Genomic DNA, 12,722 nt, shown 5'->3' on the forward strand with positions numbered 1-12,722 from the left:
TGGCTGTCAGTCTCTGCTTGTTCCAGATTGCATGCACCAAATTTCTGCCGTATCCCCATGCTCTGCTTGTCCACCAGTCTGTCCGCCTGCTGGCAGTGCCTACACACACAACCTGTAGTATTAATCTGGGAACTGCAGTTTGTCAGACTGTTCCATGTGTGGGGTCTTTCTACTAACAGGTGTTCATCTGCTTGTTGGTACTTCTCATGAGTGTGTGCACACGTCAGCCTGTGGAGCTAGTCCTCTATATAGCTCTGTATTTGTCCATCTCTGTTTCTCCGTAAGACTATCTCTGCCTCTACGTATAATACAGAGTTAAACAAAAAAGGGGAGGATAGGATAGTCAATACACCAATACAGGAATCTGGTGCCCAAGGTCACCCATGGGAATCATCTTCAGCTTCTCTGCTAAACTCTGAAGGATGCAGTAGAGCAGGGAGGGGAAGAAGCTGGACCTACCTGGCCTCCAGGCAGAGATGGGCCTTCTCCTCCCAGCGTTCGGCAATGGTCAGTAGCTCCTGCAGTTCGGCTTGGGCCTTATCCACAGCAGGGCTAGGGGCCACACTGGCACCTGCTACCAACAGTCCCCGCATGACAGCCAGGGTGCCTCTTCGGGCTGAGGGGGCCAGTGTGCGTTTAACCTCATCCAGCCATTGTGCCTGTTCCACCTGCCGCTGGAGCTGCTGGGCTTCAGGTACCTCCACTCCAAGCTGCCGCCCTCTCTCCAGCAGGGACTGCAGGAGCCCTGGACTGGATGGCAATGAGGCCAGAGCCTCACAGGCCTCAGCTTGGTAGGCTTCCACCTGTTCCAGAATACCCTACCAGGACACAAACAAAAAACAAACTCCTCAGCAGAGCCCACACAGAGGTCCCACCACCACATACTTCTGCCCTTATTTACCTTCTTACCCTTCAGTATTTGTGAAGAGAACCTAGCATGGTCTAGGCACTCTTCCTTCACCAGGCCCTAAGCAGTGGTTCCTAACACTCACTGCCCACTAAATACCCTGGGACATTTGTTAAAATGCAGATCTCTGGGTCCACTCCTTGAGATTCTTTTTTTTTTTTTTTGTTCCACATTGATTTTATTTTATTTTATTTTATTTTTATTAGTTGGAGGTCCTTGAGATTCTTAATAGGGATTGGTCAGGAGTCTAAAGGGCTTCCCTGGTGGCTCAGTGGTAAAGAATCTACCTGCAATGCAGGAGACCCACGTTTGATCCCTGGGTTGGGAAGATCCCCTGGAGGAGGGCATGGCAACTGCAACCCACTCCAGTACTTTTGACTGGAGAATTCTATGGATAGAGGAGTCTGGCAGGCTACAGTCCATAGGGTCGCACAAAGTCAGACAGGACTGAAGTGACTAAGCAGCAGCAGTAGGAATCTATGCTTTACTTAAGCGCCCAAAGGATTCTGATGTATATCATCAGGAGACCCTCTGTCTTAAAAATGTTCTGTTATGCTTGGCCTTATTACAATCTCTACATTCACACTGCTCTTTCCATCCTTTTTCTGTACCTTCCTGAACTTGACTCAGCTTTCCAGGCCCACAAACACCCTTGTTACTTCCTTTCTCCTCTTCTACCTTGAAGAGGAAATCTTTCCTTGACTATGCATCCTGTATCTGTACCCTTGCCACTTGCCCCTCAAATCCCATTTCTAACAGGCAGTTTGCTAAACCCTTTGCCTCCTACCTCCATCACTCACAGGTGCATCCTGTCTTGCCCAAATACTTGCCACTTTTGAAAGAAGTCAAGAGTGGCCTGCTGCTCAGGTCCCTCCCCCTCCCCCAAACCCTCAGCAGCACCCCAAGTTCACCCCTCCTCACCTTGACATCCCCAATCTGGTGCATGGCACAAGGCAAGTTGTTCATCTGCTCCAGAAAGGCCCGGAGCTCAGCAAGGGTCATCTGCAGACCAGCCATCCTGTGGGGGCTATGGAGTTTCACATGTAGAGTTTCAAGTCCAACCCAGTCCCCTCCCTCAATCTCTGTACTAAGGCCCGACACCTTTCCTCATACATGCCCACCCTGACCTCTCATACTTCACAGTTCCCTGCAAATGCCCAGGTTAGAGGGAGAGTTTTAAGATACATGCATGTTCATATGATGAGGGGAAAGAATTAGAAGAGAGGAATATAGGATTTATTTGGTGGGGAAAGCTTAGAAATTGATGGCAACAGAAGCTGGACAATTATAATCCACATTCTACTGTGAACTCAGATTAAGTGTATGCTTCTGTGTCCTTTTCTTATCCCTAAACCTCCCACAACTCCCTGACCTCAGCCTGTCTGAAATCAGTACCTTCAGGTACTGATAAAAAGAAACAATCCTAGCTTTCCTAGCACTGAGGTACTCCCCGCTGTTCTAGCTGCCTGGCCTTCTTGCCTCCCCACTTCCTCCAATGGCAGTGCTTGCCAGCTTCCTGCTGATGTCACCTGCTAAAGGTACTCAAGAGTTCACCACCCGCCCCCCCCCCCCCCCCCCCCCCCCCGCCAATAGTCCTTTTCCTAAGGTGCTCATTCCTCAGCAGGCTATCTGTGCCCAATGCCTCACGCTGCCATACCCAGCTTCCTGGCCGCTGACCAGCCCCAGAGCCCGGGACACGCAAGCCTCTGCCTCACTCAGACAGTTCTTTAGTCGCTGCAGCAGCTCACTGTTAGGAAACCTCCGCTCACGGGCCTCTGACTCTAGTGCCCTCAGCTCTTCAAGGCCTGGAGAGAGAATAAGAGCAGCAAGGAGTAGGCAGTATTGAGTAAAGGCAGAGGAAGGGGGTGGAGGGTACAGAAGAAAAGGGAATAGAACTTGCCTGTGGAGTCCCTCCGTCCCCCCATCACTCACTGCGCTTCCGCCCATCCTCCACCTCCAGGGCCACTCGCACTTTGTTGGCCCACGTGTCAAAGGACTCAGCCCGGACCTTCAGCTTATGGAGCATGGCAGGGAGCTCATCCAAGGTGTACCGATACCTACAGGAAGAGGGCAGGGAAGAGCACATCTGGCCCAGTTCTACATTCTCCTCCTCAGCCCACTTCCTCCAGGTAGGCCCCCTGCTCACCTCAAGTACTGCCGGCTACTGGAGCACTTGCAGAGATCATTGATGTGGGAAAGGCAGACAAGGCCGTCAGGGCAGTCATAGCAGGCTAGGGCTGATAGAAAGCACGTGGTCTTGCACTTGATGCACTGGCGTTCATCATCCGGGAGCAGCTCAAAAGCTTCTCGCTCAGCTTCGGTGATGCCCTGGGGGTGTTCATTATATAGAACCAGAACAGGGCTGCAGAAACCCCTAACTCAGCCACCACTGAGCTCCATGTTAAAGACTCAAATCTGTGCTAAGAGCTATGAAGGAGACAAAACTGCACAGATCACACTGCCTCTGTGAAGTCCAGACTCTCAAAGCTGGGTAATCATATGAAGCAGGGTAAGATCAATGTAGGTTGAGAGGAAGAAAAATCAGGTAAATTTCAGATTAGCAGGAAGGGCCTTAGGGGTGAAAGAAGGTGAAGAAAATGTGGACCAAGGCACCAGAGAGATGGCAATATGTGGAAGGGGTCAAGACAAGTGTCGTGTACTGGGGAATAATGCTAGCTTCCAGGCACTCAGAGCCCACTGTGCTCTAGGCACTGTGCTGGGTGCTTTAGCAGCACACTGCATACACATCTATAACTTAAGAGAAATAAACTCTATGTGCTTGTATCCAGTGTTTAAAGTTCCAAACCTAAGCCAATGACTTTATCTGTTGATGGGATGAAAAAAAAGCAATCCACTCCAAAAATGGAGGAAAAGCCAGTTATCTTGGAGTAACTGAAAGACAATATAATGCTATACATTATGGGCAATTTTGGGGATTTTAGAAAGAAATTTTCATTCTAACAGTTTTTGTCTTCTGTACTGACCTAACTTCTGTGTAAGTCCATTGCACATTACAAATCCCACCCTGCCACAAATGTGCTCTGCACAATACAAACCCTGCTCATATGAGTCCATTGCACATTACAAATCTAGCTGTGTTGATAAACAGCAAATTATTTAAACCTCTCTGGGTTTCAGTTTCCCTATTTTGTAAAATGGAGACTATGGTACTATCCTCATTGGGTTGTTATGAGGATTAACAAAGGTAAAGTCACTAAGGACTTAGAAAAGTATCTTAGCACTTAGAATATTGGAACCACAAAAGGCCCTCAACAGTCAAAGTAACCTTGAGAAAGAAAAACAAAGCTGGAGGTATCAAGTTTCTTGATTTCAAACTATATTACAAAGCTGTAGTAATCAAAACAGTATGGTAATGACATAAAAACAGACACATAAACCAATGGTAAGCCCAAAAATAAACTCTCATACATACACTCAACTAATATTTGACATGGGAGTCAAGAATACTCAGTGAGGAAAAGATAGTCTCTTCAATAAATGGTGCTGGGAAAACTGGATAATCACACGCAGAAAAATGAAACTGGACCTTTATCTTATATCACTCACAAAAATTAACTTGAAGTAGATTAAAAACTTAAACGTAAGAACTGAAACCATAAAATTCCTAGAAGAAAATATAGGGAAAATGTTCCTGGGCAGTGGTGTGGGCAATGATTTCTTGTACATGGTATCTTTAAAAAGCACAAGCAACAAAAGCAAAAATAAATAAGTGGAACTATATCAAACTAAAAAGCATCTGCACAGCAAAAGAAATCATCAACAAAATGAAAAGGCAACCCATGGAATGGGAGAAAATATTTGCAAACTGTCTATCTGATAAATGGTTAACATCCAAAGTATATAAAGGACTCATACAACTCAACAGCAAAACCCCAAACACCCGAATAAGAACTGGGCAGAGGACCTGAAAAGATGTTTTTCCAACAAAGACATACAAATGGCTAAATAGGTACACGAAAAAATGTACAACATCACTAACCATCAGGAAAATGCAAATCAAAACCATAATATCACCTCCCACCTGTCAGAATGGCTTATCATCAAAAAGAAAAGAGATACGTGTTGGAGAGAATGTGGAGGTGGAGACCAGGGAAACTTTGTGTACTGTGGTAGGAATGCAAACTGGTACAGCCACTTTGGAAAACAGTATGAAGGAGTCTCAAAAAATTAAAAATAGAATTACCATATGATCTAGCAATCCCTCTTCTGGGTATACTCTGAAGGAAATGAAACTAGGATCTTAAAAAGATACCTGCACTCCCATGTTCACTACAGCATTATTCACAATAGCCAAGATACAGAAATAACCTAAGAGTTCATAAATGGATGAATGGATAAAGGTGATGTGGTATATGTATGTGTATATGTACATATACATATAATGGAATATGTATTACTCAGCCATAAGGAAGACAGCGATCTTGCCATTTGTGACAACACAGATGGACCCTGAGGGCATTATACTAAGTCAAACAAATCAGACAAAAAAGACAAATATCACAGGGTATCACTTATATATGGAATCTAAAAAACCCAAACTCCTAAAAACAGAGCAGTAGGAGTTCCCTGGTGGCCTAGTGGTTAGAATTCCAGATTTTCACTGCCATGCCCTGGGTTCAACCCCTGGTGGGGGGACTGAGATCCTGCAAGCCGGCTTGCAGCAGCATGGCCAAACAAAACAAAAAAGAAACAGAGTAGAATGGTGGTGGCCAAGGGCTAGGGAGGTAGGGAAAATAGGAAGATGTTGGTCAAAGGACACAAACTTCCAGTTAGAAAATAGATAGATTTGGGGGAGTCTAATGTATAACATGATGACTATAGGAGGGGGAAAAATAGGCACTCAACAAATATTTACTGATATTAGCTAATTTGCAGATAAAGACACATATTTCACAGGCCTATTTCAAAGTCTTAGAGAGAGTAACTTGCACAGGTGAAAATCTGACTACAGCCTATTTTGAATCCGAAGCTAGAGAATGATGCTCTTAGGATGAAGCCCCTAAGTATTCTTGGATCATGGACTCCTTAGAGAACTGGATGTAAGCTATGAGCCCTCTTGCTAGAAAAGGACTCAAACACATACACAAACACACACACACACACACACACAATCTTTTATAGAATTTGAGCCCTGTCGCTAGAAAAGGACACACACACACACAATCTTTTACAGAATTTTGAGACTAGGGATTCCAGAATTCTTCTCTTAGGTAAAGGCCAAATATAGAGAATTCTGAGTGTTAGTATGGGAACATCTACTTTTCCCACCTTGCTTTGGCTCCTTCCTGTAGCCTAGCACAGCCCCAAAGTCATCATTTAATAACAGCACTGAACAGAGAGAAAAAATGATGCTTAGAAAAGCCCATCAACTAATACCATAGACTGATAGGCCCTAGACTTCCAACACTTGCCAAAGCTGCAATTCTTACAGCCCATGCTCATAGGAAAGTTATAAATGAGCTTTAAAATAAGAAAATACTAGCCTAAATTTCCTTATTTTAAGAAAAGGGATCCAGCATGGGATTCCTCAGGACCAGCATTCTTCTGTCATCCTATGGAGCACTCTCACTAAGTCAATTCCCTAACTGAGCAAGTTTGGAGCTTTAAGAAGGCAGCTAAAGTACATGAACAGCAGTCCCATTCACCTTCAAACAAAACTGTTATGAGGAATCTATCTGCCTTCTACTCAGTAACACTAACCCAATCTGAACTGCTAAACCATCTGAATTGCAATACAATGGCATTTCTTAATATTCCATATTTCAATTATTTTGTTCATGTATTATTATCAATAATAGCAGCTGCTACACTGAAAGTGCAGTAATAGATGCTTTGACATAAATCACCTTACTCAAGCTTTACAACCACTTCACAAGTTATTTATTCCCATTTTATAGAGTGTGAGAGTGAGACTATGAGAGGTTAGGTAACCTGAAAAGGTTGTCCAGCGTATCAGCAAGTGGGGGTTTCGTTATGTCAGTTGGTCTTGGGTTATTTAAATAATCATGAATAGCAGCTATACCAGCACCTTCTATGGGTCACTTACTTAACACCTTGAAAGAAAAGAAAGTGAAAGTAAAGTTGCTCAGTCATGCCCGACTCTTTGTGACCATATAGACTGTAGCTACCAGGCTCCTCCATCCATGGAATTTTCCAGGCAAGAGTACTGGAGTGGGTTGCCATTTCCTTCTCCAGGGCATCTTCCTGACCCAGGGATCGAACCTGGGTCTCCCTCATTGCAGGCAGACACTTCACCATCTGAGTCACCTGGGAAGCCCACTTAACATCTTAAATCCATTCAACTATCCAAAAAGATAAGCACTATTATAATCTCCATTTTTTTTTCAGATGGGAATGCTGATGCTCAGTCAGGTAAATTAACTTGCCAACAGTTATTAGTAAATGGTAAAGAATAGAATGTAGTTTCCAACTTAGATATGTCTAGTTCTTTTCAGTACTTCCCAAGAGTAGAGGCTACTACTACTTCTTCCTCTCCCTACCTCTGCCAGACTAGGGTACCCAATCCTGTGCACTCTCCCCACCACCCACCTTCTCCAGCAGGGCTTTTCGTAGACGCCGCTCCTCCTGCACCATGATGAACATCTCCTTATGCACAGCTGCTGCTAGGTTCAGGTCCAGCTTCTCTGGACAAGCAGCCATCTTGCAGATGAGCTCCTCATGGGAGAAGACACAATATCTTCGGAGTCGGCGGTAGTGCTCAATGCACTGGCGACCAGCTGGCAGCTGTGGACAGGTTCAAGGTTGAGTATAGCCGAGTCTGGAGGCAATGGTGCCTCAGCTTCCCTACCACCCTCCTGCTTCCCCTTGCCACCCCCCATCACACTCCAGACTCACCCAGTCAGCAGTGCAAAAGTTGACAGCCTCAGCAAAGTTGTAGCCTTGGTTAAAGCCACTGTGGTAAGCACGAGGGAAGGTAATGACAAATTCTCCTGCACACTGGTTTGTGCGGACAACCTGAGGAAGAAAAGCCAAGATTGCGGAGATAAAAGTTTTCCATAGTCTATAGAAACCTCATCTAAGTACAGAGTCCTCAAGGAGAGGAAGGAAAGTCTCAGGGAACAGTCTAACAACAGATTCCCAGACCCTCCAACTCCAACAGAGAGGACCACTGGTCTCTGTTCTCAAGGTTTTGATTTGTGATGACAGGAAATATTGTAAAGTAATTAGCCTCCAATTAAAATAAATTAATTAATTTAAAAAAAAGAGAATTTGAGTCAAAAGCAGGAAATATACCAAAATATTTCAACTTCCTTAATAATTTTTATAAAAATTCAAAATGTAACTTTCCACTAAGCTGGCCATTCCTTTCTCAGTAACAATTTTTGTTACCAGTCATGTAAGCAGTTTCACACCAAGTGGTTCTACAAGATCTGTTATAAAATCAGCAGGTCCTGCCATTCTCCATTTCCTAGAGCCATTGGTTTTCACCTTTTCTGATTATTTTGGCATTCACCTTAACAATTCTAAATATCATGCCTCAAGACTATACCAAAAATAGCCTTCTATTTCTCAATTTGCTTAGTTTTCTATGCATGTATTAGTAATTTAATCCCAACCTTTTTGACAAATGTAAAACTCTATCACTTTTCACCTTTCTGTAGCAGTCTCTCATAGAACCTTATGATCTGTTACAACTGGGACCAGCTGCCCTCCCTGGATTGTCACTCTCCCAGGACAGATTTCCTGTTTCTTAGATCCCATGTCTTCCTCTTTCTTGGTTTGCTCCTTTGCTGTGCTTAATTAAGCACATCATCCAACAGCTTCCTGAGAAACAGTGGGAAGAATTTAGAAAAATATCTCTCTTCTACTCTCACACTTGATAATTTGACTGTACATATAAAATTCTAAGTTGAAAATCATTTTTTTTTCAATTATAAACATACTTTTTATTTTTTTTACTTTTTTTTAAAAATTTTCATACATTGACATGAATTAGCCATTGAGTTACATGTATTCCCCATCCCGATCCCCCCTAGTGTTCTGGATTCCAATGTTGCTTTGAAAGTTTGAAGCCATTCTGATTTGTAATGCTTTGAATGAAACCAGTTTTCTCTCTCAGAAAGCTTGTATGAGTTTTCTGGTCCCAGTGTTTGATATGAAAATTCACCAGATATACCTTGGTGTGGATCTATTCTCATTCATGTACTAGGTAGGCCCTTTGATTCTGGAAACTCATGTAGTTGAGGGAAATTTTCTTCAACAATTTCATTAATAATTTGATCCTTTCAGTTTTCATTTATTCTCTTTTCAGAGAGAATTATTGAACTACCAGAAAAAATTACCTGATTTTCTCTAGCTTTTTCTACCTTTAACTTTTTATTTTATTTTCTGGGAGATAGCCTTAACTGTTTATCTTCTATGCTTTTTATTTAGTTTTCCACTTTTGCTATCATTAATTTTAATTTCCAAGAGCTCTTTTTTGTTCTTAGCATGTTCTTTTAAAATAGCATCTTGTTCTTATGTTTGCAACATATGCTCATCTCTGAAAGTTTTAATGAGGTTTCTTTTCCTTTTCTTTTTCAACTTTACTTCTCCCAGCCCAGCCTCTGTTCAAACTGCTTTTTTACCATTTGGTTCTACTTTGTTCTAGAGTTTTCTCGGTTATCTACTTATATTCAAAAGTAAGAAAGCAAAAGACTGAATAGAAGTTCTGAGTACTGAGGTGAAGTTTGTCAACCGTGAGCTTCACTGTAGGGTAAAGCCACTTAGTTTGGGAAACTCTAGGTTTTTCCTTTTGAGCCAGTTAAGAGTTCCCAGAGAAAACTCTCCCATTTTCCATGCCTGAAGAAAAAAGGTCTGGGTACCAGTGTTCTAAGAGTCAAGTGGAGGAAGATGGCTGGGAACCTCAACATTCAGTAAGTATACAATGAATTCTAGTAGTTTCACTATACCTCAACTGTACCTAAAAGACCTCAATCCAGAGATCAATTTCAAAAGTACACCTCACAATCTTTTACTAGAGAGAGGGAGGGTCACATTTCCCGCTACCTAGTGTGGGTGAGGTTCCCAAGGCTTTCAGATTGATTCTCAGATGTTCCAGATACTAAGTTTCAGTTTTCTTGTTTCCTAGTTTCAAGAATTTTTTCATTGTCTCTTTTCTTGTTTTCCCCATCATTGTGATTTTTTGACCTTAAAAAAAATCACTTTGTATCATTTTAGTGGTTTCAATAAGGAACGGAAGTAGCCATGTGTATGTTTAGTTTGCCACCATTACCAAGAAGTCCTACAAAGTTTTTTAAGACGAACATTTAACACTGATGAAGACACAGTGAAATCAGTACAGTGCAGGTGTGGGGACCAATTAACTTCTCTCTAGAAAGCAAAATTGCTAATATATACTAAGAACCCAAAATGTTAATAGCCTTCAACACAATAGTTCCTCTGCTAGGATTCTATATTAATGTGGAGAGAATCAGCATCCTAACAATATTGAATCTCCAAATTTATTCAGGTCATGTATCAGCTCCCACCTCCAATACATTTTCTTCTCAAATCTACTCCTACTTAGAGACAGTATCAGTATTTACTGCTTGTACTACCGCACTGGCCCCCATTATCAACCAGAATTGTCTTCCCCAACCAAAATGCAAATCTGATCATGTAATGTCCCTGTTGAGAACCCCTCACTCAAATCCTCATATCTACATGATAAAGCCACGGCCCCAGTAGACAAACTCTTACTCTTCCTTCAAGTGTCGCCACTTCTACAAATACTTTCCTGACCCCTCCCCCTCAACTTCCTAATGACCCAGTCTGCTGTTCTCCTGTAACACCTCTAATAATATTTTATTCCAGTTGTTTACGCATCTCTGTCCTCTACTCAACTACACACGACCAAAGGCAGGGATTGGTTTATTTGCTTTCAGGGTGTTGACCAGAGGCCTTTCAAACAGGGAGTTCTAGCAATATCTGTTGAATGATCTAGTCCCAGCCTTGATTTTATAGATGTGAAAACTGAGCTCTAGAAAAGCCTCAAGGAGCAGAGTCAGAAATAAAACCTAATGCTCCTGCACCCTCATTTTGGCAATGTCACTTTACTATTTCCTTCCTATACAGTTTTTTTAAAAAAGCTTTCCTCATATTCTGCAGCTATTAAAAAAATGACTCCAAAGTCCATCAACTGGTGAATAGACAAACAAAATTTAGTGTATCCATACAATATAATATTATTCCACCTTAAAAACGAAGTTCTGAAACAAGCTCTAACACAGATGAACCTCAAAAACATTATGCTAAATGAAAAGCCAGATATACAAAGACCACATATTATTCCATTTATATGAACTGTCTAGAAAAAGCAAATTTTTAGAGTCAGTCAATTAGTGGTTGCTTGAGACTAGGGGTTGGAATGGAGAGTGACTGCAAAATGGTACACAGGATCCTTTTGGGGTGATGGAAATGTTTTAAAACTGGACTATAGTAATGGTAGCACAACTTTGTAAATTCACTGAATCGTGCATTTAAAATGCATGATTTTTATGGTATGTAAATTATACTGCAATAAAGTTGTTTTTCAAAAAAGATGATATAAATAGTTCATGGTGAGGAAGCAAAAATCATTCTAAACCAGCACTGTCCAACAGAAATATGCCAGCCACATATATCCTTTTCAAATTCTCTAATAGCCACATTAAAAAAATAAAATTAACTTCAATGTATTTTATTTAATATATCCACAATATCATTTTAATGTGTAACTGGTATACAGAAGTATTAGTGAGATATTTTATACTGCTTCATATTACACCTTGAAATCCAACATGTGCTTTATACTTTAAATACATTTCAGTTATAACTAGTCATGTTTCAAGTGCTCAACAGCCACATGTGGCTAGTGGCTATCAAGTTGGACAATGCCATTCTAGATGATCCAACTTAACAAAAGAGATTATAAAAATCCATACACTGATTACTGTTATGTCAAAATTTACATAAAAAACAGGTGGAAACAAAATGTGGAGGAAAATAGAGGTGACCTTTGTATTTCCTTTTTTTTCTTGAAGGGGGGGCTTTCTTTTATAATAAAAATACTTATTCTATGTATCTTTTATCTATAAAAGGAAATGGCCTTCTCTCACCAAAGGGGAAGATGGGTAAGGTGGTGGCGGGTAGGGGTGGGGGCAGCCAAAGATGGCTGAGGGAGCTCCAGCTGGCTAAATTGCAGTCTGCCAACATGTGAATATGAAAAATCAGATGTCTTGGATGGAGGGGATACTGCCAAGTCTAAAGAGCCTGGAGATTCTGGGAACTACCTATAGGAGTGGCAGGGCAGACAGAGGGTGAGGTGGTGAAACAGCAGCTGGCCAGAGAAGCTGGGGAGCCATGAGCAGGAGAAATGCTGTGGAGGTGGATGCAAAGAGCACATATTTAAGAGTCTGTGATAAGACTTTTTTAAAAAACAGGCAAGGATTGAATAGCTATAAGCTGTCTGAATCCTTAATGAGAATCCTCTCCTACTCTTAAAATTCTCCTTGACATTGTGGGAAAGAAAGGATGCTATGAATCAGGAAGTAGTCTGAGGAAAGGTCAGACTCAATGTCTACTTGCGAAGAGCATAACTTGAAGGGCCCTTGATCATTTCCATACCTTGAGCCCAGTCATTTTCAAATGGGGTGAGGCAGAGAGGGAAAATATAACCCCCCCACCTCCCCCGAGTGGAAGAAGGTGACCTGAACTGTTGCAGAATTTGTTTCCTCTAATTCCCTAGGTATCTCAATCCTTAGTTAAGTACCACTTAAACATGTAAAAGTATTACTCGCAGATTATATAGTAC

The 12,722-nt window shown here is 41.9% G+C and overlaps 1 protein-coding gene across 7 annotated transcripts in view; it reads right to left on the minus strand.

Annotated features, from left to right (window-relative positions):
* Positions 1-12,722, minus strand: part of KDM5C (lysine demethylase 5C) — a 31,303-nt gene that overhangs the window by 3,958 nt on the left and 14,623 nt on the right. For all 7 annotated transcript variants that reach the window (XM_061137308.1, XM_061137306.1, XM_061137303.1 and 4 more), the window contains 7 exons: positions 7,784-7,903; positions 7,478-7,672; positions 3,054-3,235; positions 2,840-2,964; positions 2,565-2,712; positions 1,829-1,934; positions 460-818 (listed from right to left, as the gene is read on the minus strand). In XM_061137308.1, the coding sequence (XP_060993291.1) occupies positions 460-818; positions 1,829-1,934; positions 2,565-2,712; positions 2,840-2,964; positions 3,054-3,235; positions 7,478-7,672; positions 7,784-7,903 (1,235 nt within the window). The remainder of the gene's footprint in view (positions 1-459; positions 819-1,828; positions 1,935-2,564; positions 2,713-2,839; positions 2,965-3,053; positions 3,236-7,477; positions 7,673-7,783; positions 7,904-12,722) is intronic.

The sequence above is a fragment of the Dama dama genome, chromosome X (assembly GCF_033118175.1).
Source record: "Dama dama isolate Ldn47 chromosome X, ASM3311817v1, whole genome shotgun sequence".
NCBI lineage: Eukaryota > Metazoa > Chordata > Mammalia > Artiodactyla > Cervidae > Dama > Dama dama.